The sequence below is a fragment of the Macrotis lagotis genome, chromosome X (genome assembly GCF_037893015.1).
Source record: "Macrotis lagotis isolate mMagLag1 chromosome X, bilby.v1.9.chrom.fasta, whole genome shotgun sequence".
In the NCBI taxonomy this organism is placed as follows: Eukaryota; Metazoa; Chordata; class Mammalia; order Peramelemorphia; family Peramelidae; genus Macrotis; species Macrotis lagotis.
In genome coordinates this window covers 217,837,462-217,864,544 of record NC_133666.1, presented here as the reverse complement: position 1 = coordinate 217,864,544, position 27,083 = coordinate 217,837,462, and the positions used below count along the sequence as shown (strand labels likewise).

The following is a 27,083-nucleotide window of genomic DNA, read 5'->3' as shown; positions in this document are numbered from 1 at the left end:
TAGTTTGGTTTTATAAGAGAATATAATAAAAGAATATTAAACTTCCTGAACTGGCAAAAACTTTCAGTAGTTAGAAGACGTTTTTCTACCTTGGCTCCTGAATACTATCTACTAAGGATAGGTGGAACACTATACTCATATCAATAAAATTATAGCTCCTTGAGTTATGAAAGTATAAAATGTTCATATTTCAAGACTCAATATATAATATAAAATTAAAGATACTTGTTGATATACACAGCATAAGAAAAAATCAGGAGATATTTTATGCTGCATATAGTAAAATTTATTGAAAAGATCTTAGCTACAGGGAATTAAGAAATTCTAGCTTGAATAGCAGCAATACATGTTCCAAAGTGAGACATTAGGTTTAAATCAAACCTTGTAACTAAATTTAATCATTAAAACTTGTCACTTTCTAAGTAGTAATTCACTTAGCAAGTGTACACATGATAATTCCAATAACATTTATATTTAGTACTCTCAAACCTGCTTCTAATTGAAATTATGGCTCAGGAATTCTAGAATCTCAAAGGTCATTAATTCATCCCCTATCCGAATAACACCTACCAAATAAACTGAATACAATATTCCAGATACCACTGTGTCTGATCAGAGCAGAGCATTGTAAGACTAAAATTCTCTATTTTTTCCCCTTTGATTGTGGATCAACAACCCTCAAGTGATGCAAATATTTCAAATGAACCAAAAAAGAACTTGAGGTCTTCTATTAGGAATTTTGGTGACAAAAACTGCTTTTTGTTTACCCTTTGCATTTTTTATTAATCCTTTGTGAATTTAAAAGATGTTTTATTGATATTCTTTCCCCCCACAAACTATGTCTCACTTAATATACCCCCAAATCAGAAATTTTTTGTCTGCCATTTAACATTGTTAACTCATATTCAGCTTGCAGTCATTAAAATCTCCAGGTGTTTTCTTCCACCCTCCCGCCTTCACTACTGTCTAGTCAAATTTTCTCTGGTTGAAAAACAGCACTAATTGATTTTTTTGGAACTGAAACCCAATTTAGTCCAAGAAGACACCCTTCCACCCACCCAAAGAACAATCTCATATTTATCCCTAATAAATCTCTAATGATCCAATTTGATCCACTATTCTACTATTTGGAAAACTGTTCAAATTTTGGCTCTGTCATTCAATGTGTGAGCCATCCCTAGAGTTTTGAGTCATGTGCAAATTTGATAAACATTCCATCTATGCCTTTATTGAGGCAAAACTTAAATTAAGCCTCAAAGGTCTAAGCATGGATCCCTCAAACCTTCCTCTCAAAGATCTTTTTCCAAATTGACACTGAATCATTTATGACTGACTCTTTGGATTTGGTAATTCAAGCAGCTTGAATATATCTAATTGCCTAGCCAATCACAAGGCAGTTAGGTGGTGCAAATCAGATGCCTTGCAAAAATCTAAGTAAAATACCCCAGATATAATAATTATCATTCTTACTTAGCACTTTTAAAAAATATTTACATACATTATTTCATTATTTCATTTGAAACTCACAACATCCTTGTGAAAGGGATACCTCAGGTATTATTTCCATGTTAAAAATGAAGAAAATGAGACTTAGTAAATGATTTGTCTAAATTCTAAATATTGTAGGAGGAATATTTAATTTGAGAACTTGCCTAACAATTTAGCAATAAGATTATTTATCCTATAAAAATGAATATTATCTGGTCTAAACTATTTCTGATGAAGGTATATTGCTTCTATGAATGATCATCTCTTTCTTTGAAAAAAATGTTCAGGGTGGCTAGGTGGCGCAGTGGATAAAGCAAGTGAATTCATCATTCACTGTGGTAGAGTGAAAACTATATTAGGAGTCAGAGGGCCTGGGTGTGAATCCTAGTTCTTTACTTAATACCATGGGACTATGGGTAATCCCCAGGTCCCCACTTCATCATCCATCTATAAACAGGGCTACCCAAAATTGCAGCCCACAATGCATCCCATTTTATGCATCCCCACTATGGGTTTACTAAATGCTTGAGTAAACAAAACCCAGCTACTGCCAAGCTCTCACTAAAATGGCAAATCAAAATATATTGTCTATTGTTTCAATAAAAACTTCTAAAAGTAAGGTTGGACAACCCTGATCTATAAAATAAAGGGGCTGGATGAAGTGACTTCTAAAGTGCCTTTCAGTTCTAAACCTATGTGACAATATGTTAGAGAATTTTCCCAGGAATCAAAGTTCAGTTCACTAGCTTATAGTTTACAGATTCTAGTTCCATTTTGGAAAACTGCACTAGTCCTTTTCTGAAATATTTCAAGTATCAATAACTGTGGCTCTGCAATTATAACTGCTAGTTCTTTCAATACTCTGGTTCATGTAAGTCTGTTAACTTGAACTATTTAAGGAAAACTAAGTACTTTTACTATCTGTCTACTTTGGGATCAACTAATTTACATTTTTGTTTTGCACTCTTTCTAAACATCATTCCCCTTGGTGGAGAAAATAGAAGCAAAATAAGGACTAAGCAGGCTCTCTCACTAGTTAGTATCTTATCTTCCTCAAATGTCTTATTCCTTCTTTGACTCTTCTCACTTTTTTTTCCTCTTTGGAAAAACAAAGAAAAAGAAACCCCAAATATTATTTCTAACTTTCTTTAGGAGCTTCAGTTGATTCTGAGTAGTGCTCTTGACCCAGTTCTAGAAGTCTAGACCACACTTTTACATTAATTCTGCTACCTATGCTCACTTCTATCTTTGTGACACAAAAACATCTCCAAAATCCTTCAGACAAATGTACATGTCTTTTGAAAAAATCTAAAGTGATTGATGAATTCTCTGTGAATCCAGGGTCTTTTCAGTCAATACAAACCCTATTTTCTTCTTTATTGTAATTCTCTGTGTGCAGTTTCACTGAGAGTATATCATCCTTTGAAGACTGACTTCCTCTGCAGAATGGGGAAGCAATCTTCTCTTTTATAAATTCTTCCTAAACGTGATCTTCCTAAATTTAGGGGATATGCCAGATCATGAAGAGAGTTTTTTCTTTGGTGAAATGTTAATTCCTGCCAATCCTGTTCCACCCTCCTCCCATGATCAATTCCTCTTTTCTGGTCACTATCAGATACAGAGTAGAAATAGCTTTCAGTGGCTCCTCTATCTTATAAGAATGGAATAAAGTCAAAATAAGAAATTACTAATTGTTCCATTTTTAGCAGGGAGTATGAAAAGTTCTATAATTCATAACTTATAACTAAAACCTCTCATCATTTTATATTTTCATGCCAGGTTTGAGATTTGTTTCTTAAATACACCATCTAGTTTCACCTTCTGTCCAGGTGAGCTGAAGAATACTCCCATGACAGCACTGACCTCTATTTTACTTTGTGTGTTAATATTCACACTTGGTTTCAGTCTTCTCTCTCTTTTCCAACCCCCTGATTCTGGTTTCTCTCACTTGAGTAAAGTGGCTTGCCCAAGGCCACACAGCTAGGTAATTATTAAGTATCTGAGACCAGATTTGAACCCAGGTACTCCTGACTCCAAGGCCATTGCTTTATCCACTACGCCACCTAGCCGCCCCTGAGTATGTATATATATATATATATATATATATATATATATATATATATATATATATATATTCTTAATATATAATGTTATAATGTTCCTCTCTCCCTTCCACAATTTCCCTTCAGTTTTCCTATAAGGTATACCTTTGTAGAGGCAGTTTAGTCCCACCAAGTATCATCAAGAACTACTGATATCAAACTTGTCTCCTTGAAATGGGAATTCTATTTGTTATATCTATTTATACATTTGTTTGAAGGTGTTTTAGGCCATGATTAATATTTAAGTTTCCATTAAGTTTTTATTTCCTGAAAATTTCTGCATATGACTGAAAAAGAATAGCTCCCATATAAATTTACTACAGTTTTCAAAAAAAGGTAAGTATGACAAAACGGATAGAGTACTCAACTACATCAGGTTTAACCTTGGTTAATTACTTAAGCTTTTATGAGAGGCAATTTTCCTCAAGGGAAATAGGAACTAAAAGCAATATTCCTAGTTGCAATAATACTAGTTATTCGCAAAGCACATGGGTTTGTAAAGTGTTACACACACACACACACACACACACACACTCACTCACTCACTCTCATACATTTGGATAAATGCAACTTTTTTTTTAGATAAATACATCACACATATAACATTCACATTTACTTGTAAAACAAAACAAAATGATAGAATTTTAGTCAAGCAAAAATCTTCTTAAAATATACTCCAAAGGTACATCTGTTTACTGTTACTTTGTGGAATCAACTGCTTCATGAACTAGGTAATGCTTGGCTTATATTGAGGTATTTGATTCAGCTATATCTGTTAAAATTAATATGTATCTTTTCTTCAATAACATTGATGACTTAAATTTGGAGAATGCTATTGAAAAAAAAGCAAAGTAGTGTCTTTAGAATGTGTCAGAATGAATAATTCTTGCTGGATATGTAAATGAATTGATACTTCACTTAGCAAGTATTTATTAAGCACCTACAATATTGAAAATACTGGGAAATAAAAAATAAAAATGACACAAATCCTTATCCTCAAGGAGCTCACAATGAAGAAAAATAACTTTTCTACTTTTTGTAATTTGGGGTTCTCAAGTAGTTTCCAGAAAAATGATAAGGTAACTAATAACAAGTGTAAATGAAATTAGAAAAAAATATAAAAATTTCACAAAAGCAGCTTTTCAGAGAGTTGAAAATGTATACTTTCATATTATGGAATGGAGAACTATTTTTATCATTGGCATAAATGTCTCTAGAACTTAAGTAGAAAGAATCCTGGAGAAAAAAAATTTTTCAAATCTTTAATAGAGAATGTATTTCCAGATTTAATGATCTTTCTTGGAGAATTGTAAATTTAGCATTATTGTTTGCAGATGATCTAAGCACTAGCCTGTGTTTAGGAAAAAAAGTATCTCCAAGGAAAAGAAATTATTTTGAACCCCTTTGTAATTGTATTAAACTCCTAATAATCATGCATAATTGTGTAGTTTTTTATTCCAAATAAAAATAAGACCTTCTCTCTACTATTCTTCACAGATAATTACAGATTATTGTGGGAAAGACAATGCTACCATATTTTCAACTCCAGTTAGTTGTTTCTTTTAGGAACTGACCAGGGTCAGTTTTCTGCCTTTCTCTGTATCCCCATCATTTAGCACAGTGCTAAATATATAAAAGATGCTTAATAGGTTTGCTGATTTAACTTCTGCATACAATTTATAATCCCAAAGAATCTGGACACTAAGGATGCCTATAGTTTGAATTGAGAAGTCAATAATATGTGAAATTATCTCTCTTTAGACCTCTTACTTATGTTTACATATTCCTTCTTCCCACTTCAAAAAAGTTAAGCCTTCTCTGAACTGGTTGAGAAGTGGTGCCATCTACATCTCAGTTTGTAACAAATGATATACATGTCAAGTCAAAAAGCATTTATTTTGTACCTATTACATTAGGCACTTAGGCCCTTCAAGAAATTTACAACTTAATCAAGTCAATTAGCATTTATTAAATATTAAATTATATGCCAGGTACCGTACTAAAACTAGGGGATATATAGAAAGGCACAGGAAAATCTTTGGTCAATGGAAAGGATACAGAATTAAGAATAAAATGACCAAAATTTAAATTTGGGCAAATCTCTCTCTCTCTCTCTCTCTCTCTCTCTCTCTCTCTCTCTCTCTCTCTCTCTCACACACACACACACACAAATATAATAGTGCAGCTAATTCCTTAATTGTCATCTATAGTCAGTGCTAACTAAACAAGTCAAACCAAAAATGGAAGAAGACAAGGGGATATCATCCAGGAAGGAAAAGAAGCCTTAAGGATTTATTTTTATCTGCATTGCTTGATTCAAGACTGTAGTTAATTATGCCTTTAAAATACATAAGGAAAGAATGGCAGTAGGCAGGAAGCACTTTTAGGGTCTAAGGCATAGGTGCTGGTTTCAAGTGGGCTAAAATTGCCTGCTAATTTGGAACAATATATAATTTGGTTTTTCAAACCCGAAGACCTCCACCCATCTCCAAATAACTTGAAATGGATAATTAGTAAAGCATTTCTAAATACCTGGCTGGAGTTTTGAATGAAAAGAAAATTGTTTACTCTTATAAATTTCTAGATTGTTATATGAAGCACAGTTATATTAACATTCAGTCATCTGTTTGACCCGAGTTTTAATCTTCTGAAGATCACTGAGTGCCTCTGCAAAACATTTATTTAAAATTTTTTAGGTTGGTTGTGTCTTTATATATATTCTTATAAATGTATATGTCATACTTATTTGCTCACCTGTGTTCAACCTTCTCCTTTTAAAATAAATTTTCTTTTAAAAAAAAGACAATAGAGGGTGGGGAAGGGAATGAAGAAGATTACTGGGCTACAGTAACTAAATGTTGTATTCCAAATTATTATACAGCAAATATAAGCAGAGGAATTTTATTCCCTTAAAAATACTGGGTTAAGGGGTGGCTAGGTGGCGCAGTGGATAGAGCACCAACCTTGGAATCAGGAGTACCTGAGTTCAAACTGGACCTCAGACACTTAGTAATTACCTAGCTGTGTGGCCTCGGGCAAGCCACTTAACCCCATTGACTTGAAAAAAAAACCTAAAAAAAATACTGGGTTAAACTGTTGGGACTTTAAATGTATTTAGCATGAAAATTAAAATTGCCTTTTATAATCCTATCACTTAGTGTAATCATTCTATCTAGGATTTAACTCCACCTTAGGAGGACACCACATGGCTGCATAATCACCAAGATGAAGATCTTAGTATTTCATAATTCATCTAAAAATACAAATGTTCTAGAGGCATGTCAGCTGTTTAGATTTCTTAATATTCCTTAGGATATTTTACTCATCCATTTAGTACATGCCTCTGTAATAGTGTGTTAACTCAGTGGATAAAGAGATGGTGTTGGGAGTCAGGGAAGACCTGAATTCAAGTCCCAATTCTTAAACATATTGGGCAAGTAACTCGACCTCTCAGTGCTCCAGGAAACTTGTTAAGAGAAAAGTTGAATAAAATATATTGATTTACATTGGTAGAGGGATTTTGCACATCTGGAATTTCCTATATTAATCACATTATAGGTCTGAACAAAAATTCCCAAGGAAATCAAATCTTCAGGTCACACATCTCAGTACAACAGAAGTTCTACATGGACAGTTTTGGATATACTTCCAAGGATTCTGAACTCTGGGTTGCTTCTATAGTACAGTGAAATAATGGGCTAGGGCATTCTGACAGAAGTAGTCTATTATGAATTTTTCCTTTTTTATTTTTTTTGAGTGGATGTGTTTTAAGAGGAATGTCAGGGAGGGTATCTACACAAAGTCCTAGGCTAATGATGAATCATCATGGCAAGCAGGTAGACTACAAGCTCTGGCAGGTACTATAGCACTGGAAAGACTTTAAATACATTCCCTATAACAGAGTATGTCTATTTTTCCTAAGACCTATGTACTGAGAGGATTTATCACCTATAGGCTGACCACTTGGTGAGGAATTCTTTGCCCATGGCAACTCATAAAACAAAGAACAGTACAAAATGGCTGGTGGTCATGTGCATTAGGTAGCTGGAGGAGGGAGCAGAGAGGTGCTATCACATAGGTTTTGGATGATTTAAAAATATAAACTTGGCTTTTTGTCTCCTTGCTTCAAGTCTCTCTCAACTACCATACATGCTCCAATCAACTATCTAACTGGGATCTTATTAAAGAAGTTAGGACAGTGTTACTCCTCATTCATTAAATTCCAATTATTCCCTATCAGTTTTATGATCAGTTATAAAATCTGTTTAGCATTGAAATCCATTCATAACTTAATCCCTTCCTACCTTTTTAATCTTCTTAGACCTTAGTCCCCTGCACATATATTCAGTGATACAACGACACTGATCTCCTTTGCTGTTCCTTCCAAAATCCTTTTCCCAACTCTGGTCATTTTCATTTGTGCCTTCAATGACTTCCATCCTCATCACCTCTTCTCTGGCCTTTAAGTCCCAGCTAAAGTCCCACCTCCTTCTGCAAGAGGCCTCTTTAATCTTAGTGCCTTCTGAGAATATTCCCACTTTATCTTGTATATTTACTCTCTGTTCATACTTGCTTATATGGATTAGACTACAAGTTGCTTGAAAATAGGCACTATTTTTTTTTTTGTTTTTGTATCCCCAGAACTTAGCACAGTGTCCTGCACATAAGAGTCTAACAGGCACTTACTAAACTCTAACAAACTGACTATTTATCCAGTAGGTAGTGGAGACATTAGAGAAAATGCACTGTATAAATATTGACATGCTTGATATAAATGAAACTAAAAGACAGAAAGAAATTACAACTAAATAAAAAGGTGGGGCATAGTTCTTAAAAAATGCAAACAAAGAAACTGATAAAGGTGATTTTACTGTTCAGCCAAAGGTAACAAGTTGTAAAATTCAAGGACATTCGAACATCTCTTATATAATCCCCAGTATAAACATATGCAAAGAGACCCCCTAAGTAACTGCAACTAATGCACTGAACCTTCCAAATTAAATCAAAATATACTCTGATACTTGATGCCTCCAATTAAAGTTATGGTATATGAATGTTATGGAGTATTATTGTTCTGTAAGAAATCATGGGCAGTTGGACTTTAGAGAAGCATGGATGATCAATTTGGATGGACATAGCTCCTCTCAGTAGTTCAGTGATCAAGGGCAATTCTGAGAAACCTATTAAGAAAAATGCCCTTCACTTCCAGAGAAAAAAACTACGATTACTTTTTTAGAACTTTTTTGTTTTTCCTTTCTTTTCCATGTTTTTTCCCTTAGTTTTAATTCCTCTTTTTACAACATAACTAATATGGAAATATGTTAATCACAATTGTACAGGTACAACTTTTAGAAGATTGTTTGCCTCCATGGGTGGGGGGGAGGGAAAGGGAGGGTGGCAGGAAAATGTGGAACTCAAGCTTGCTAATGAATGAATGAATGTTGAAAATTACATACTTCTGTATGTAATTGGAAAAATTAAATAAAATTTCAATGGAAAAAAGTCACTTGCCCAATCATACAGTTAAGTAAATGTCTGATCCCTCTGTATTTACTGATTATTTAAAAAAAAAGGAGAAAATACAGGAGAGCTAAGGGCTAGCTTAAAAAGTTTTATACAACAAGGTCTTAAGTAAGTCAAACTATTACAAGATTCTTTTAAGGCTTAGATGTTTGATCAGTAAAATCAGGCAAGGTGTAAAAGAACATGTTGGCTTATTCAAAGGAGTCTGCCATGGTCATATGGGAAGAGATCTAGTACAGAAACCAAATCACGAAAAGATCCCCTATTGACTATGAGGTACACTAGATATTCCTATGGACAGATACTATCATTTTGTTTGCTAGAAGCTGGCACTCTCCTAAATGAGATCCATAAAAACTCAAAATAGTTTTGGCCTAACTATTCACAAAAGAAAATACAAGTGGATGAAGAAAATCTATTGTACAAACTATTAGAGATGTGCAGTTGTATAGAACCCGGAATGCATCAATTTATCTTGAACAAACACTAGAAAATGCATACTAGGCTGGACCCCAGGGATCAAGAAAGTAGGTTGGATTGTCTCTGTGAGGGTGTAAGGTTCTTAAATTCCCAAGTTTCTCCCTGAAACAAAGTCTTGTATTTTTTATGTCAATATTCTTCCAGTGATGTTGTATGACTTTAAGATCTGGAATACTAACATCCAGAAAATGAAGTTAAGGATCACAGCCCAAAGGGCATCAGAAAGGTCCATGATGAGCCTGATCAGGTAGCCAACACATTATTCAAGAGGAATTTATATAGAAAACAGAATTGTACTAATTTTGACTCACTATATTATTAGCATCATAATTATAAATTGTACGCAAATAATTATATATAGTACTATATCATTATTATTACTATTTCTTACTATCAAATTAAACCATAAGACATACAGAAATTCAGGAGTAATTGGCAAAGATAATTTTCCTGTGTAGCCAAAGGCCAGCAAGACATAAAATTTTATGTGATATATGGTTATCTCTTACCCATGATAAGTCTGTGCAAAAAGATAGGAGAAGTAGAATAAAGGGTGTCCCCAAAGCATGTGACTCAAAAAAGATGGGCTACTCACATGGTGAAAAGGAGAGATAACTGACAGACTTTGGGCTTCATCAGTATCCCTACAATGTCAAGAAAACATTAAGAAGGCCTCTAGAATAATTGGGTGGGTCCTCTGAAGCAGTGAATTTATGGGAGGACTTAGATAAGAACTGTACAGTATGGACAGACATGGTTGGGTTGCTATCTGCATCATAGAGGGAATAAGATTCCAGATTCATTGGAGTAATTACATTCCTGTTTATAACTACTGTGAAAAAATACTAAGTGAGACTGTAAACTGAATCTTTTTTTTTTGAGGAAGCATAGTGTTGAAAAACATCAGCTTGGGAAGGAAGTCAAGTCAGTCAGTCAAACATTTATTAAGTGCCTAAAAGGAGCAAACAATGGTAGATCTTTCTTCAGTTCCCACTGCCATCATACCAGTACAGACTATCTCATTATTAACCACCTACCTGGACTATTACACTAACTTCAGAACTGATTTCCCCATTCTAATCTATTTCATATTGCTGCCAGATTAATTTTCATCATATACAAATCTGGTAACATTCATTTTTCAAAAGGCTTCAATGTAGTCAGATAGTTTAAAGATTGGCATTGAGGGCTCTCCACAAACTGATACAATTCTACCACTACAGCCTTCTCTCATTTTTCTCTAAATTTCCCATTTACTCTTTATAATAGCCCACAGATTCTCCAAGTGTGGTCTACAAGACCCTTTGGGAGAGTGGGGTCTTTGAATTCAAACTTTTTGATAATACTACTAAGATATATTTTCTAGGGGCGGCTAGGTGGTGCAGTGGATAGAGCACCAGCCCTGGAGTCAGGAGTACCTGAGTTCAAATCCAGTCTCAGACACTTAATAATTGCCTAGCTGTGTGGCCTTGGGCAAGTCACTTAACCCCATTGCCTTGCAAAAACTAAAAAAAAAAAGATATATTTTCTTATATGGTAATTATTGATAGATATAACACATAAAAGTTCTTTGGGGTCCTTCTGAGATAAAGTTTTGAGAACAAAAGGACCTTTACTATCCTTTCTTTATACATACCCTATGTTTTTCTGTTTCCACAACTTTGCTCAGGGTATTCGCCTTTCCTTTGAGTATCTGTCTTCTTTCTCCACCTCCCATTTCCACTTCCAAGTCTATTAAAATTCTTAAGGACACATATCAAATGTTATAAAACCTTCCCTGATCTTCCTCCTTCCAGTCAGAAATAATCTTTCCTTAGTTAAACCTTGAACCTTGCACAGAAGTTTGTTTGTATCTTTTGTATCTCTATTTTCTATTATGGTGACTCAACTATGAATCATTTTCTTGGTTTCTGAATTGAATTTGTTGCTAAGAAATTTAAGAATAAAATAAATGCACACATGAATGAAATCTAAGATTGCTAACTCTGATTAACTCTGGTAAAATGATACTAAAATATTAACTATAGTTAACTAAGAAGAACTTAAATAAGATTGACCAAAGCATGTTCCTAACAAATGAGCAGACCAACAATTCCTTCTCCTTCTTGGTAATTCTAATTTCACATTCTACCTAACCTTTACTCAAAAGGGATAGTGCTTTACAGTGATAACAGTATTTCTTCCTTTGTCAGTCATATGGCTGAATATTCCCTGAAAAAGTCTGCACATACTGCCTTTAACTTTCTTAACTCTCTCTTTATCTGGCTTTTGACCTCATGACTCATTTTGAGATTGCTCTAAGGTTATCAATAATATGAATTCATCAATTCTGATCTTTTCTCAGTCCAAAAATGGATGGAAACTTTCTCCTAGTTTTTCATGCTTCATTCCCTACACCACATCTAAACAGGAGGAAGTGAAGATCACTTTATCTTGGTCTCCTTTGCTCATTCACTATAGAAATCACATTTCCTAACTGGTTTTTCCCCAAGATTCTGTCTTGGGTCCTTTTCACCCCCACCCCATATTCTTCTCTCTCTTGGTAAGGTCATTAGCTCCCATGGATTTAACTATCATATCTCTAGGCAAATGATTCCAAAACCTAAATTTCCCTCCTAATCTTTAGTTCCACATTGCCACTTGCCTATCCTATATTTCAAACTAGAAGTCCCAGAGAAAGCTTAAACTCAATGAGGCCAAAATAGAACAAGAACTTTCCTTCAAATCCCTCCCCTTCCTCCAGACTTTCTTATTCCTGTAGAAGGTACTACCCATCCTCCCAAGTTCATAACTTATGGCACTATTCTCATTTTTCCTCATTCCACATATCTAATCTAGTGTCAGCTATGGCTGTTTCTTCTTTTATGACAGCTCTTATATTTGACCCCATCACTACATAGAACTATAACTTAGCTCAGGCCTTCATCTCCTCTCATTTATAGTACCGTAAGAACCGCTTAATTGGTCTCGGCTCAATTCTCTTCCTATTTTAGTCCATCCTATGATGTTGCCCAAGTAAGTTTCCTTATGCACAGACCATATGACTTCTCTACTAAAAATCAACTTAAAAACTCCTGTTTAAAGCCCAATGAAACCTAGCTCCAATCTATATTTCTAGTCTTCATGGATATTACTTCCCTTCCCACACTGTAGACTAATCAAACCTTCTTTGTTCAACACTCAAACATTCCATCTCTCATCTCTGTACTAATGCATGGGTTGTTGTCTCTAATTGCTCCAATGTATTCTCTTCTTAACTAATTCTCACAGGGAACTTCCCTTAAGATACAGATTAATTATCATTTGAATGAAATCTTTTCTCACTTCCTCCCAAAATGCTCCCTCTTCCAAACTACTTTGCATTGCCTATGGATATGTAAACACAGGTATTTATTAACTTCATATTTATGCTGTATATACTTTTAGATATATATTATGCCTTTTTTTTCCCTCCAGTCTTTCTCATTAGAATATAAATTCCTTGCAGGAAGGGACTGTATTTATTAACTACATATTTATGCTATATACTTTTATATATATATGTTATGCCTTTTTTTCCAACTGGTCTTTCTCATTAGAATGTAAATTCCTTGCAGGAAGAGACTGTTTCATTTCTAGTATTTGTAGACCAAAACAATGCCTAGCATATAGTAAGCACTTAATAAATACTTATACATATCCAAAGATGAGAAAAATGTCAGATAGTCATTTTAAAAAAAAGTACATCAAGAATAGAAAGTTCCTGGGGCGGAGCAAAGATGGCGACATGAAGGGATGAGTCTTAGGAGCTCTCTGATAAAAACTCATAAACTAAGGACTCCAACTAAACTTTCGAGAGACAGAACCCACAAAGGGACCCAGTGAGGCAGTTCTCCTACTCAAGGTAACCTGGAAAAGAGCAGAAAGGCTCTGTCCCCCGGGGCCGGAGGCAGCACCAGGGCGCTGGGAGCCTCAGCTCACAGCAGCGGGGGAGTCACCTGAGCTGCACGCCGGGGAGCACCGCCACAAAGTGGGGGAACAGCGGGGGACCTCTGCCAGAGCAAGCACGTGGAGCCCAGCCCTCAGGACACGCAGCCAGCAGCCGGTTCTTTCCGCAGCCTAGACCCGGAAACAGAAGCAGGTGGAGCCAGTAAGCAGGAGCCCCCAGGGCATGAGCCCTTTGAGCTGAATGAGGGGAGTGAAGAGAGACTGCAGAGCTCTGTCCTCTGCCCCTGGAACAGGACTCTGGGGCTCTGACCACATTCAGATCCTGATCTCAGTCTAGGCCCCCCCATAGAACAGCAGCCCCCCACCTCAGCCCTGTGGCAGAGGGGGGCGCTTATGGTCATTCACAGACCAGGAGGGAGGACAGAGCCTCACACATTGAGACCCTTGTGGGAGTGTCCCAAAAGCTCAGGAAGCACCCCAAAAAACAGGCTTAGGCTGGGAAAATGAACAAACAAAGAAACAAGAGGAAGACCATTGAGAAATATTTTGCAAATGAGCCCAAGAAGGATCAAAATACTCAGTCTGAAGATGAGGAAGCACAAGCTCCTGCATCTAAAGACTCCAAGAAAAACAGAAATTGGGCTCAGGCTATGATAGAGCTCAAAAAAGACTTTGAAAATCAAATGAGGGAGTTAGAAGAAAAACTGGGAAAAGAAAGGAGAGAGATGCAGGAAAAACATGAAAATGAAGTCAGCAGCTTAGTCAAGGAAATCCAAAAAAATGCTGAAGAAAATAGCATGCTAAAAAACAGCTTAGGTCACATGGATAAAACAGTTCAAAAAGTTATTGAGAAGAATGCTTTAAAAAGCAAAATTGGCCAGATGGAAAAAGAGATAAGAAAACTCTCTGAGGAGAATAAATCCTTCAGACAAAGAATAGAATTCAGGGAGATTGATGAATTTACCAGAAATCAGGAATCAATACTTCAAAACCAAAAAAATGAAAAATTAGAAGAAAATGTGAAATATCTCATTGAAAAAACAACTGATATGGAAAACAGACTTAGGAAAGATAATTTGAAAATTATTGGAATACCTGAAAGTCATGATCAGGAAAAGAGGCTTGACATCATTTTCAAAGAATTACTACAGGAAAATGGCCCTGATATTCTAGAAGCAGAAGGCAAAATAGAAATGGAGAGAATCCACCAATTCCCCCCCCCCCAAAAGAGATCCCAAAAAACCAACCCCCAGGAATATTATAGCCAAGTTCCAGAACTCCCAAGTCAAAGAGAAAAATATTACAAGTAGCCAGAAGGACACAGTTCAAATATCGTGGAGCTGCAGTCAGGATCACACAGGGCTTAGCAGCAGCTACATTGGAAGCTCGTAGGGCTTGGAATACAATATACAGGAAGGCAAAAGAGCTTAGAATGATGCAGCCAAAAATGAACTACCCAGCAAGGCTGAATGTCCTCTTCCAGGGAAAAAGATGGACTTTCAATGAACCAGGGGAATTTCAAAGGTTCCTTTTGGAATGGCCAGAGCTGAACAGAAGGTTTGATCTTCAGATACAGGACTCAGGTGAAGCATGGAGATTGGAGGAGAGGGGGGAAATATGAGGGACTTAATGAGGATGAACTGCATGTATAGAAAAATGATACTGATAATATTCATATGAACCATCTCAGTTAATAGAGCAGGTAGAGAGAGCTTTTATAGTTGAAGCACAGGAGAAAGCTGAATTCGAAGATAAAATATGGTGTAAAAAAATGGAGTCAATAAGAAAAAAAGGGAAATGGAATGGGAGAAAGAAAAAGGAGAGGGGGAATAGTCCAAGATATTTCACATAATAAGATTTTTTTTTATTACAATGAGCTATTGCAATGATATGGAAGGGGGGAGGCAAGGGGGAATGAGGGAACCTTTGCTCTCATCAGAGATGGCTAGGAGAGGAAACAGCAAATACACTCAATGAGGTATAGACAACTGGAGTAAGAAGGAGGGGGGAGCAGGGGGAAGGGGTGGGGATGTGAATAAAGGAGGAGAGGATGGACCATGGGGGGACAGTGTTCTGATATAACACATTTTCTTTTTTTACTTCTTGCAAGGGGCTAGGATTGGATGGCCTGCCCAGGACCATAGGGCCAGGTGGATTCTGGGCCTAAGGGGTGGTATGGGGGCTCAGGGCTTCTTGGCCCCAGGACCAGGGATCTGTTTGCTGCGCCACTCAGCGACCCGAAAGCAGAGTCAGAGTGAAAGGAGAGAGAAAATAGAGTACATGGTAGTGGAGAAATAAGAAAGGAGGGAGTTGTGATCAGCAATGGCAACGTTGGAAAAATATGGAAGTAACTTTTGTGATGGACTTATCATAAAGAATGTGATCCACTCACGACAGAGTTGATGGTGTTGGAACAAAGACTGAAACACATTTGTTATTATTATTTGGGGGAGGGTGCAGGGCAAGTGGGGCTGGGTGGCCTGCCTGGGGCCACATAGCAGGGTGATCATTGGGTGTCTGGGGCCAGATTCGGACCCAGGTGCTCCTGGCTCAAGGGCCAGTGCTCTGTCTGCCACCCAGCCACCCCTACTATTATTACTATTTTATTTTATTTTGGGTCTTTTTTTTTCTTCTTTTTGGTTTTTGCAGGGCAGTGGGGATCGGGTGGCTTGCATGTCACATGACTGGGTGATTATTGGGTTTTTGAGGCTGGATATGGACTCAGGTGCTCGTGGCTCCAGGGCTGGTGCTTCGTCCATTGCACCACCTGGCCATACCTACAATTATTACTATTATTTTTTTTTAATTTTAATTTTTTTTCTCCCCCCTTTACTTTTTTGCCCAAGCAAGTCTATCCATATTCAGGGGGGGAGGGGTATTTTGTTTACTTGTAAACAAGTATATTTTATTAATGTAAAGAAAAACATTTGTACAAAATGAGAATAAAAATAAATTAAAAATTAAATTAAATTAAATTAAAAAAAGAAAAAAAAGAATAGAAAGTTCTTGCTATATAAGTTATATAAGTTTTTGGTATCCAAAGGAATTGTGTTTTGCACTTAAATAAACTTAAAAAGAAATGATCATGAAATCCAAGAGGCTCAGGACATTACCATTGCAGTCCTTCGAATGAAAATTTTAGCATGACAATAAAATAGTACAAATAAGGGTTCTAGCAAAAAATAACTATTCTTTACCATTCAATATATAGAGAATATATATAAAGAAAATTAAATCGTTTCAAATTAAAATGCTGTAAAAACTTTAGATATGAGCATTCTGAATGTGGTTTTAAGAACTACAAAGATGATTTGTTTAATCAATCAGAATGTGAATAATGAATTTTTCAGTATCCATTTTAGAAAATAGAATTCCTTATCCATTGCAATATTTCTATTTCTCCTTATTGTAGCACTTGGTGCTTTATAAATAGGACAATCCAATTATGTGGCATTATTGAAAAAGAGAATATTAAAATCTATTTATACTTTGTACACTCTAAAAAGATAGCTGCAGGAACTCTAGTATAGAAGACCGGGAAATGAAATTATTCAGAATTTTCACAATTTGCTTAAAATGAGTTGCTAGATAAACAACTTGCTTAACATTCCAGTTTGCACACATTTAGAGGAAAATTTAAACATGAACATGTTCAGACACAAAAATGAAATCTACTTAAGAACTAAACTGAAGGTTCATTTGTACAAAATGGAAAATGTTCTTCTAAAGATAGTACTAAAAATAATGGCGTGATAAGTAAAAGAGAAAATCTATACCATGACAGCTTCAGTACTGTTCTTAGTAATTAAAACAGAAAAGGTAAGCATTCAATTTTAAAATGCCATTGGAATTTTAACATTTCAATTCATTTGAATAGGCATGACAATTAATATAGATTTTCAAACCAAGGCTAACACCTAAGGTAAGAAAGTAACATTGTTAAATAATATTGCCAATCCCTACAAGAAAGAGGCGTGAATATCTCAGAAATATCTCAACCACTCCTACTGAAATAAGTACTGAAAATTTCTCTCAGAAGAAAAGCACAGGAAGAAAATTACATTTATGGAAACCATAAAGTTTTACATAGCACAACATGGAAGATAATCAGCCATACAAGTGGTCAAGAAGACCTAGGTTTCAAGTCTACATAATACTTAAGTCCTTAGACTAGTCACTTAGCTTTTCTGTGGCTGAGACAAATTGTAATTCTTCATTGGTGGATGTTGTTTTCAGATTGGGAATTTTTTATATGGATGAAATGAGGGACTTGAATGTCCCTCCCCCACCCAAATAGATCTGCTTAGAACACATGAAAGCTTCATAAGCAGATATTCCTTCAGGAGAGTTTATTAGTTTTTTATTACCAGTGTCTGAGATAAAAATAAAATGCAAGAGACTCACATTTATTGTATCACAAATAAATTGCTAAGTTTTACCTTCCCAGCAATGAATCTATTTTTATTGAGCCCCTAAAGTTTTATACAGAGAAGCTAGGCAAAAAGGGAGGAAGGGGTGAGTGGGTACATGTTACTAAACAATTCTGAATTCACATTGTTACCAGCTGAACTAGTTAAAATGTATGTGGGGGAGCTGGGGGGCGTGGTAGAAGTAAAGAAGAAGGCAGAGAAGGTGTATGCTTGGATTAAGCAAGAGCACCAGTCAGATCCACCTGTTTGTCTCTCTTCCTTATTCTTAACTCTCTAATCCCCACAACCAGGGGAAAAAAATTCTGAAAGATAGCTGTGGAAAGAGAAACTCTGTAATTCTGCCCAGGGTCCTGGAGGTAGCCAGTGTTTCACAAATAGTCAACCTCCTTCACAATGCCTGAGTAACTAGTGCTTAAATTAAACTAAAAGTCATTTGCAATGCTGCAAACCTCAGTCTTCCCCCATCTCCCCCAGGTTAGGCCAGCATGGTTGACTCTAGCTTTGTATCTCCCTGACCAATTCCGTCCTCTCCACAACTAGGAGGAGAGAGGAAAAGAGAAAATGAGCAGAGGTCTGAGATGTCCTGCAAAGGAGGGACAAGTAGATTAGACTGACTTTAGCATTATTCTCTTCCCACCTTCTCCTCCCTATGATGCTGGTGAAAATCCCCGGAAAGTCCAGAATTTTACCTATAAGTGCCTTGGGTTAGATAAAGAATGCCATAAAGATTCAAAATTAAAGAAATTCTTCTAGGTCAACCAATAGTTTTAAAAAGTTCCAAATTCACAGTCAAAGAAGCAAGGTTTGAATTCTCCTTATGCTAACTACCTCGTGTTACCTCTGACAAATCCTTTGGTTCTCACATTTGCAAAATGAGGGAATTGGCCTATATCTCAAAGGTCATTTTCAAGCTCTAAACCCCTTGATCATAAGTAAAACAACATTCCTTAAACCTTTTAAACTGCTACATTATCATTATACAATAGGTTCCAGTTATAACAATGCTTCTTCCAGAGCAAAATCCAACCTATAAACCTGCTTCTTCAAGCATCTCATTTATGGGGTGTCAATTACAGAAACGCCAAAGGGAATTCTAAGGCTCCTATGCACATAGGCTCAGCTCTTTCATTTTTGAAGTTGTTTTTTTATTAAAGAGGAATATAAAAATGTCCTATACCACAGATTGGGGGAGATTTCTTGGACTTATTTCTTAAAAACTGAATGGATATGGGTATGATATTCCTTGCTTCCTAGAATTATTAAAATTATAAAAAGGTGTATAGAGCTTTCGTTTTTCAAACTGAAAATAAAAAATATGTACAAGTATTATCAAACTGAAAGTTTTCCCTTCAACTTCTTCTCCTCTTAGGCAAGAAAATCAATTTCCAGAAAAAATTTTAAAAACACGTAACAGAAACAAATGCTTAAGACAAACATAAAAAAAGGAATTTTAATTTGCATGAAATGTATACAGAGAATGAACCTATCTGCCTTTACATAAAATTAATATTTATATTTTATATCTTTAATATTTACTATAGGTCATAAATTTTAATTATGAGCTTCTCTGTAATGAATATTCTAAATCTAGATCTTTTTGTCCCACAGAAAATTGCTATATTCTTTAAACCTACTACTACCAGGTCTATAAGAAAAATTTTAATTTTCCATTCATATATTATATTTTAAATGAATTTTGAAATTTTTCCATATTATACTCAACACTAATGGCAATTAGAGAGCCATAAGTTAATTATAATTGTTTTTAATTTCTTGTGATATAGATCAACTGTCTCTCACTGTAAGAACACCTTCAACATTCCCCAAAAGTGATTGATCAACCAACCTCTGCACAAATAATTCCAGTGAAAGTGATCTGACTACTTAGAAAAGAAACAATTCCATTTCACACATCTCCAAGTGCTAAAAAATTCTTCCAATATTTAATGATAAATTGGTATTTTTTCATTTGAAAATATTTATATTTAGGTTCTTATAATCATTAATTCCTGCTTAGGATATAATCAAATGGACCTGATTAAATGATCAGTTATATAGCCTTTAAAAATGGTAAAGAAAAAGTAATCTATAGCTTTGATTTTAATATTAAAACCATTTTAGAAATTTATGGTTTATTTACATATATCTACTTCTCACTTTAAGTTCACAAAACATTAACAGCCTGGTGCTTATCAAACCAACCCATGAGCAAAGGATGCCTAGATCCCTTAGCTCTCATGGATTCTAAGAGGAATAGGTGAAAAAAAGAAAACACACACAAAAAACTTCTTCCTTGAAAAATTATGAAAGGAAAAGAATACTCACCCCTTGGAGTCCTTGAAACTGAATTGAAGGTCTGGAAGGAGTTAAATTCTATTTTTAAAAAAAAGCAAAAAAACATATAAATCACCTAACCTGTTTTATAGTAACATAGTATTAATCTCTTAAAAATTTCAAATCATTAGATTCAGCATTTTCTGAATTATAAAACCTAAAAATGATTCTGTTTTTAACTAATTTTTCTCCCCATACTGAGTCTGTCAGTAACATGCCATAAGAATATATATTCTTGCTTAGTTTCTCAAAATTTTTAAGACTGTGGGGAAAAAAAGAAACCAAACAAATACTGAAATGTAGCTGGTTGGTATAAATTCAGTTATTAAAATGCTTCAGAACATTTGGTGAAGACTCTTTCCCATTTCATCAGGGATGCATGGGCCTGAATAATATATGGTGTACTTAAGTTCCTCTTCCCAAGGATCTGGTTCCAAGAGAGTCTCTTTTATGGTACATTATTTTCAGTTTTTATAATAAAACTTGTTTGTGTTGAATAGTTAATCAGAAAGCAATTTTACTTATGAAATCTTGAAATATTTGTGTCATTCTTAAATATGATCTATCTTTGGACCATTTCTAGGGGAGGGGAAAAATTGCATTTTCCAAAATTTTAGTTTTAAAAAATTACTTTCCTTCCACTTTTTTTTTGTATTTCCCCATATCCCCTAATAAAGTTGTAAATTTAAAGTCAGGAATTGTCTTTTAGTATCTAGGAGTATTCATTGAACAATTTCTTCATATATTCATTGAACATTTGTTAAACATTAAGAAGGTTGTACCCAATTGGTGTCTGTTGAATTGAACATATCTATTCCATGAAGTGAATCTATACCTCATACTCAATAAAATAAGATTTCTGCAAACAAGACTGAAGAATACTAAATACAATTTCTTACCTGGTACAGATAAAAATACACAAGTATACACAAACACTTCTATGGTCTTTCTCATTGACAAATATTTGGTAATTTTTTATTTACAGTTTACAAAATTTTTTTCACATTAATTGAAGTCTTAACAATTAATATGGGAGTGACAGTCAAATAAACATAGGCAAATTAATAGTGAAATGTTTCAAAGAGATGCTATCTTTTTTTAAAAACTAAGGGAAACAGATCTATAATTCATGAAAATGGACAAAAAGCTTTTTGAAATATTGTTATATTACTAGGAATGATAAGAATAATACTAATAACAGGGAACATTCATATGTTACCTGTGCCAGTCTCTAAGCTAAGCATTTTACAATTATCTCATTTGACCCTCATAACTACCTTGAAAAGATAAATATACTTTTTACAAATGAGGAAACTGAGGCAAAAAGAGGATAAGTGACCTGCTCAGAGTCACACAGCTTGTCAGTGTCTGAGGCTGCAAATAACATGAAAATAAAAAATAAAGACTTAACAGTTAATGTAATAAACTAAAACCAAATTCATTTTTGGTTTAAGAGCTATAGGTGTTCAGATATTAAATTCAGATTATCCACCTCTCTCTCTCTCTCTCTCTCTCTCTCTCTCTCTCTCTCTCTCTCTCTGTCTCTGTCATTCTTCATCCATCCTATTCTCCTAATGTCTTTCACAATCAAAACTGCTAAAACTGATGTGGTCTACGCCATCTACCTCTGACTTCATCATTTCATTGGTGATGATATTTGTGCTTTCTTCTCGAAGTCCATGAGAAGTACGTGATCTGAATTTGAGTGAGGGGGCACTGTGCTAAGTCACCAGTCTCATTTTCTTCTCTGAAGCTTCTGGGTCTAGTAGCCAGTTTATCTAGTAGCCAGATATAAATATGGAGATGGCCCTGGATGCAAGGCAGTCAGGATTAAGTGACTTGCCCAAGGTCATACAGTTACTATCAAGAGTCAGATTTAACATATTCAAGGGCCAGTGCTCTTTCCACTGACTGCCCTGATTAAAATCACTCCATTAGAACTGCTCTAAGGTCACCCAATGACCTCTTTATTTTTTATATTCTTTAAAATTTTTTTTGATATTTCTCATATTCTTAATCTTCCATGTAGAGAGATTACTATTTGTAATCTTCATGGATACCTAGGTGGTTCAGTGCATAGTGCTGGGATTTGGGAGTTGGGAAGACCTGAGTTCAAATTCTGCCTCAGATACTTACTAGTTATATATGACCCTAGATAAGTCATTTGCTCTCTGTCTCAGTTTCTTCATATATAAAATAGGAATGATAATTAGAGAACTTCTCTTACAATGTTAAGATTAAAAATCAAATAAGGTAACATGTAAAATGCTTTGCAAACCTATATAAATGTTAACTATTGTCATTAGGAGCTCTTGACACTAATAGACGTGACTTTCTTTTTGAAACTACCTTGTCTCTTGGCATTTGGCCCTAGATCCTCATGCAGCTTTTCTTCTGCCTCTGTCTCAGCCTCTCCTTCTTTCTCCAAAACCTAATTGTGATTATCTCAAAACCTCCATCCTTGATCCCTTCTTCCTCATTCTATATTTGTTCCATTAGGAAATTCATTACTCTTACAGTTTTAGCTACTTCCTTTAAATAACTTCTTCCTGGTCCTGAATAGTTTATGATATAGAACAATGATGTATTAAACTATGTACCAATTATAAAAATAGAAAGGAGATGAAATTATGGAAAGCTCTAAAAACTGAGTAGGGAAATATAAATTAAATGATGCAGACAAGAGAGAATCTGTAGGTTTTTAACAGGATGCTTTCAGAAAATAAACTGAAACTGGATTGACTGGGTTGCAGAAGAAATTGTCTATCTTTTGGATTACTGTTGCAGTGATGGATGATGTGATAAAGAAGAAGGGTAATACCTACACATTATAAAGGGGGAAAAAATGAAGAAGCAGATTCATAGGTTCATATATTTTAGAACTGGAAGGAACGTTTGACTCAGACTATTTCCCTTCACCAGAAGAGCTCCTGAGTTCTCTTAGTCAATCCAGGTTTATAATCCAATTCCCTTATAACTCAACTCAATATTTAGCCTTTTAAGAAAATTTCCTAGGCTATACCCATCCCATGTTGTTCACTTCCTAGTATCTAATTCCTGTACTCTTTTAACTATATTGCTATGCTAACCATTAGACAGACAGAGTGGTGAAGTAGAATGAGACCAGGACTTCTGAGTCAGAAGAATTAGAAATCTTTCCTTTTACATTCACAAGTTATTTGCCTAACAAGTCATTTGACTCCTCTTATTTAAGTGAAGTTCCTTCATATGTAAAATAATCTTGTTCTTAAAGGTTGATTATGAGAATCAAATTAGGTAATGCATGAAAAACATTTGACAAAATCTTGAAGTGCTATACAAACATCAGCTATTATTACTGCTCATTATTATTGCATTCTTATTTCTTCCATGATGTGTGATTTGACTCTCTAGTGATAATGTAAGCTCCTAGAAGGCAGGGACTTAATCTTCCATTTCTATGGTTACCTAATATATTGTCCTCAGAATGCACAGCAGTTGCTTAAAATATACTTGCTGAATACATGAATTTTAGGGTTGTGAACCAACAGAATGCTTTGCCTAGAAATTTGTAAAAAAGGCAATTATCTTTCCAGAATAGCTCCATACAGAAATAGAAAGATGTAGAAAAGAAGCTTTTCATCATCATTTTGGTATTTTGATTCTAAGGAAAGATGACTTTTTTATAATCATTATAGTTTTTTTCTTGTGTAGCTAACACTTTGACATAGAAAAAAAGAGGAAGCTCCAAGAAGCACATATCTTTCACTCAATATAATTTTAGCAAAAATAAATGAACTACTGCAAATGGAATATACTACTAAGGGATTGTAATTCTCAATTTTCACTGAAAAATTTAAAATCTCACAATTAATAAAGGAGCCTTGAACACAAATTCAAGTATGCCAGAATAAAATTTCTTTACTTAAAAGCAAACACAGAAAATGTTGTCAAGCAGAATGACTTTAAAAAGCTTCAAATATTGCACTGTTTTAAATTCTGATTCCAAACTCTTATACAATCCTGGGCTATAGCTCCTGAAAAATAAAAAAAAAATGTAATAGGAAGATATAGGTGAACCCTATATGACAAAATTTTCTATATTCAAAAGCTCTGTGCTCAAGGGACAGATGATATTAAGATTAGTGAAGTCTTGAAAATGAAAACCATTATGTAAACTCTTCAGGTAAGAATATTTTTAGATTTTTAGTCTAAATCTAAACAACCATGACTTGACTTTGGTGGCTATAAAGAGAAAGAAAACAAATTAATTTTATGCAGATTTAGTTGAACAGAAGGAAATGGCAGATTTCAAAATGATGAAGCCACAAAAGAAATTTACCCTGAAAATTAAATGTTAATAAAACAATTTCACCTGTTCAATTATTTCTAAAAATCTGTTTCAAGTTATATTTTCAAAGGTAAAAGTCATTTTGCCGGATTAAGCATCTGAAGTAAAAAATATTTATCTTATTTAAATCTATAAGTCAAAGAAGAAACTGAGTTGCAAATTGGACCTAAGGAAGTTCCTATTGCCAAATGTTGCAATTATGCCATAATTGAAATGTTATGGACTTGCTATTTATGTTCCTAAACTGTTCCTCAAACTCATACAATCAAAAGCAATGGGGAACATTGCTGGGGGAGGGGGAGCCCAGAAAGCCTACTTTGGAATCAGGAAGACGTGTGTTCAAGTCACACTTCTAACACATACCTGTATGAAGTTAAGTCACTTAAATTCCTTGTCCCAGGTTACTCAAAAGCTATAAATTGCAAAGTGCTAATTTACACTGGGAGAGGCAGTTTCCTCAAAGAAAATTCCAGGGCAATCACAGGTCTGGTACTAACCCATTTCAAACTGAATTTAAAATCTTTTCAAATATTAAACAGAAATTAAACCATAGCTTTATCTTTCTACAGAGACAAGTTCCAAAGAACTGAAAGTGAAAATTAATCAATAAGTATTAATGAAGTTTCTAGTATGATCTACACAATGTTTTAGGTGTTAGGGGTATAAACAAACAAACAAAAAGAATTCCTATATATTCAAAGAGCTTCTATTTTAAGGGAGACAAGTTTGTATACAAATACATATAGTAGCCATGTATTTTTATATACACATATACATTTACAAAAAACCAAGATGACTTTAAAAGATATTAGGGAGAATTAGGAAAGGTTTGGTACTTAACTGACACAAGAGAAAGATTTTATGAGGGATAGGCAAGGAGAAAGAGTCACAGCATACATAGAAGTCGGAGATGGAAATATTATGAGTAAGGAACAGAGAGAGAATACCAGTGTGGCTCTTTCACTGTCAAGATAGGGAAGTAATATCCAGTACCATAGGAAAAATAGGGTGCCTGGGGGCCAGATTGTATAGGGTTTTGAAAGCTAAAGAGGAGTTTTTCATTTGATCATAGAGGCAATAAGAAATCAATGGAATTGACTTGAGTAGGGGAGACATATGGTAACATCTGTGTTTAAGGAAAATCATCTTGGCAGTTCTGTGTAGAATGGATTAGAGGAGGAAGAGAGTTGAGGCAGAACGACTAATTCAGAGACTATTGTAATAAGAGGAAATACAAGCTTAAATTATGATGTGAGCTGTGTGTGTCAGTGGAGGGAAGGGGGGATGCAAGACCTAAAAAAATAGATTTGGCAACTGACTGGATATGGAATGAAGAGTGAGGAGCCTAAATTAATGCTGAAGTTACTAACCTGACAAACTCCAAGGATAGTGATGCCTTCAACAAAAATCACAGAGGAAGGGATTTTGGGAAAACTAATAGAGTTCAGTTTAGGACATGTTGATAAAATGTCTTTGGGACATTCAGTTTGAAATGTCCAGTAGGGGGGCAAATAGGTGGCACATTGGATAGAGCACTGGCCCTGGAGTCAGGAGGACCCGAGTTCAAATCTGACCTCAGATACTTAGTAATTACCTAGCTGTGTGAGCTTGGGCAAGTCACTTAACCCCATTGCCTTGCAACCCACCCCCCCCCAAATTAATAAGAAGAAAGAAATGCCCAGTACTTAAGTGGTAATGCAGGACTGAAGCTCTGAGAAAAGACTAGGGTCATGTATCAGAAGCTGAGTCATCTGCATAGATAGATGACAGTAAAGTCACAGGACTGAAGGGACAGTGAAGAGGCTTGTGGTGCATGTCAATGGGCCATGAATTATTAAGTACTATAAATGATTAAGTCTTGTAAAGGCTTTTATCAAATAGAATTTCGAGCAAAAAAGATGATTTGGCTGATGAAACAGCAAGAGCACCTGATGGGCCTCCTCTGTGTTTTCCTGGTAGCCTTATAATAGTAAGAAGACATGGTGGCTGAACCCCTGTGGTAAACTTCTAGGAGCACACTAGCTTCCAAGGAGTTCCTTGCCCTCTAAGCAAAACACATTTTCATTGGAATCCTCTTCCTTCTCACCTCTCCTGTCTAGTTTCTCTAGCTTCCACAAAGTCCCAGACAAATCCCACCTTCTCTAAGACTTTTTAAATCTCTTTTAATGTTAGCCCTATTCCTTTTATTGATGATATCCTTCTTTGTCCATGCTCTTTGGGAGGAGGGGCTATCTTTGGTTTTACTTTGTATTCCTAGCAATTAGCAAAATATTTGGTATACAGCAGGTGTTTTAACAAATACTTACTGTCTGTAAGATACTGACAAGAGTTGCATAGATTGGATGATGGAGATCTGCTCTCCTGGAGGCTAACCACAGCCACAAAGTTCACAAATCCATGACATTTAATAATGCTTGTTGAATCTGGATCCAGAGAAAAAATCACTCTCCTCCCTTCTTTGTAGAGATG

General features: G+C 35.2%; 1 protein-coding gene across 1 annotated transcript in view; it reads right to left on the bottom strand.

Moving 5' to 3' along the window:
• The window catches only part of ELL2 (elongation factor for RNA polymerase II 2), a 95,099-nt gene that overhangs the window by 55,829 nt on the left and 12,187 nt on the right, over positions 1 to 27,083 (bottom strand). The window contains exon 2 of the mRNA XM_074202729.1: positions 20,276 to 20,323. Within this exon, the coding sequence (XP_074058830.1) occupies positions 20,276 to 20,323 (48 nt within the window). The remainder of the gene's footprint in view (positions 1 to 20,275; positions 20,324 to 27,083) is intronic.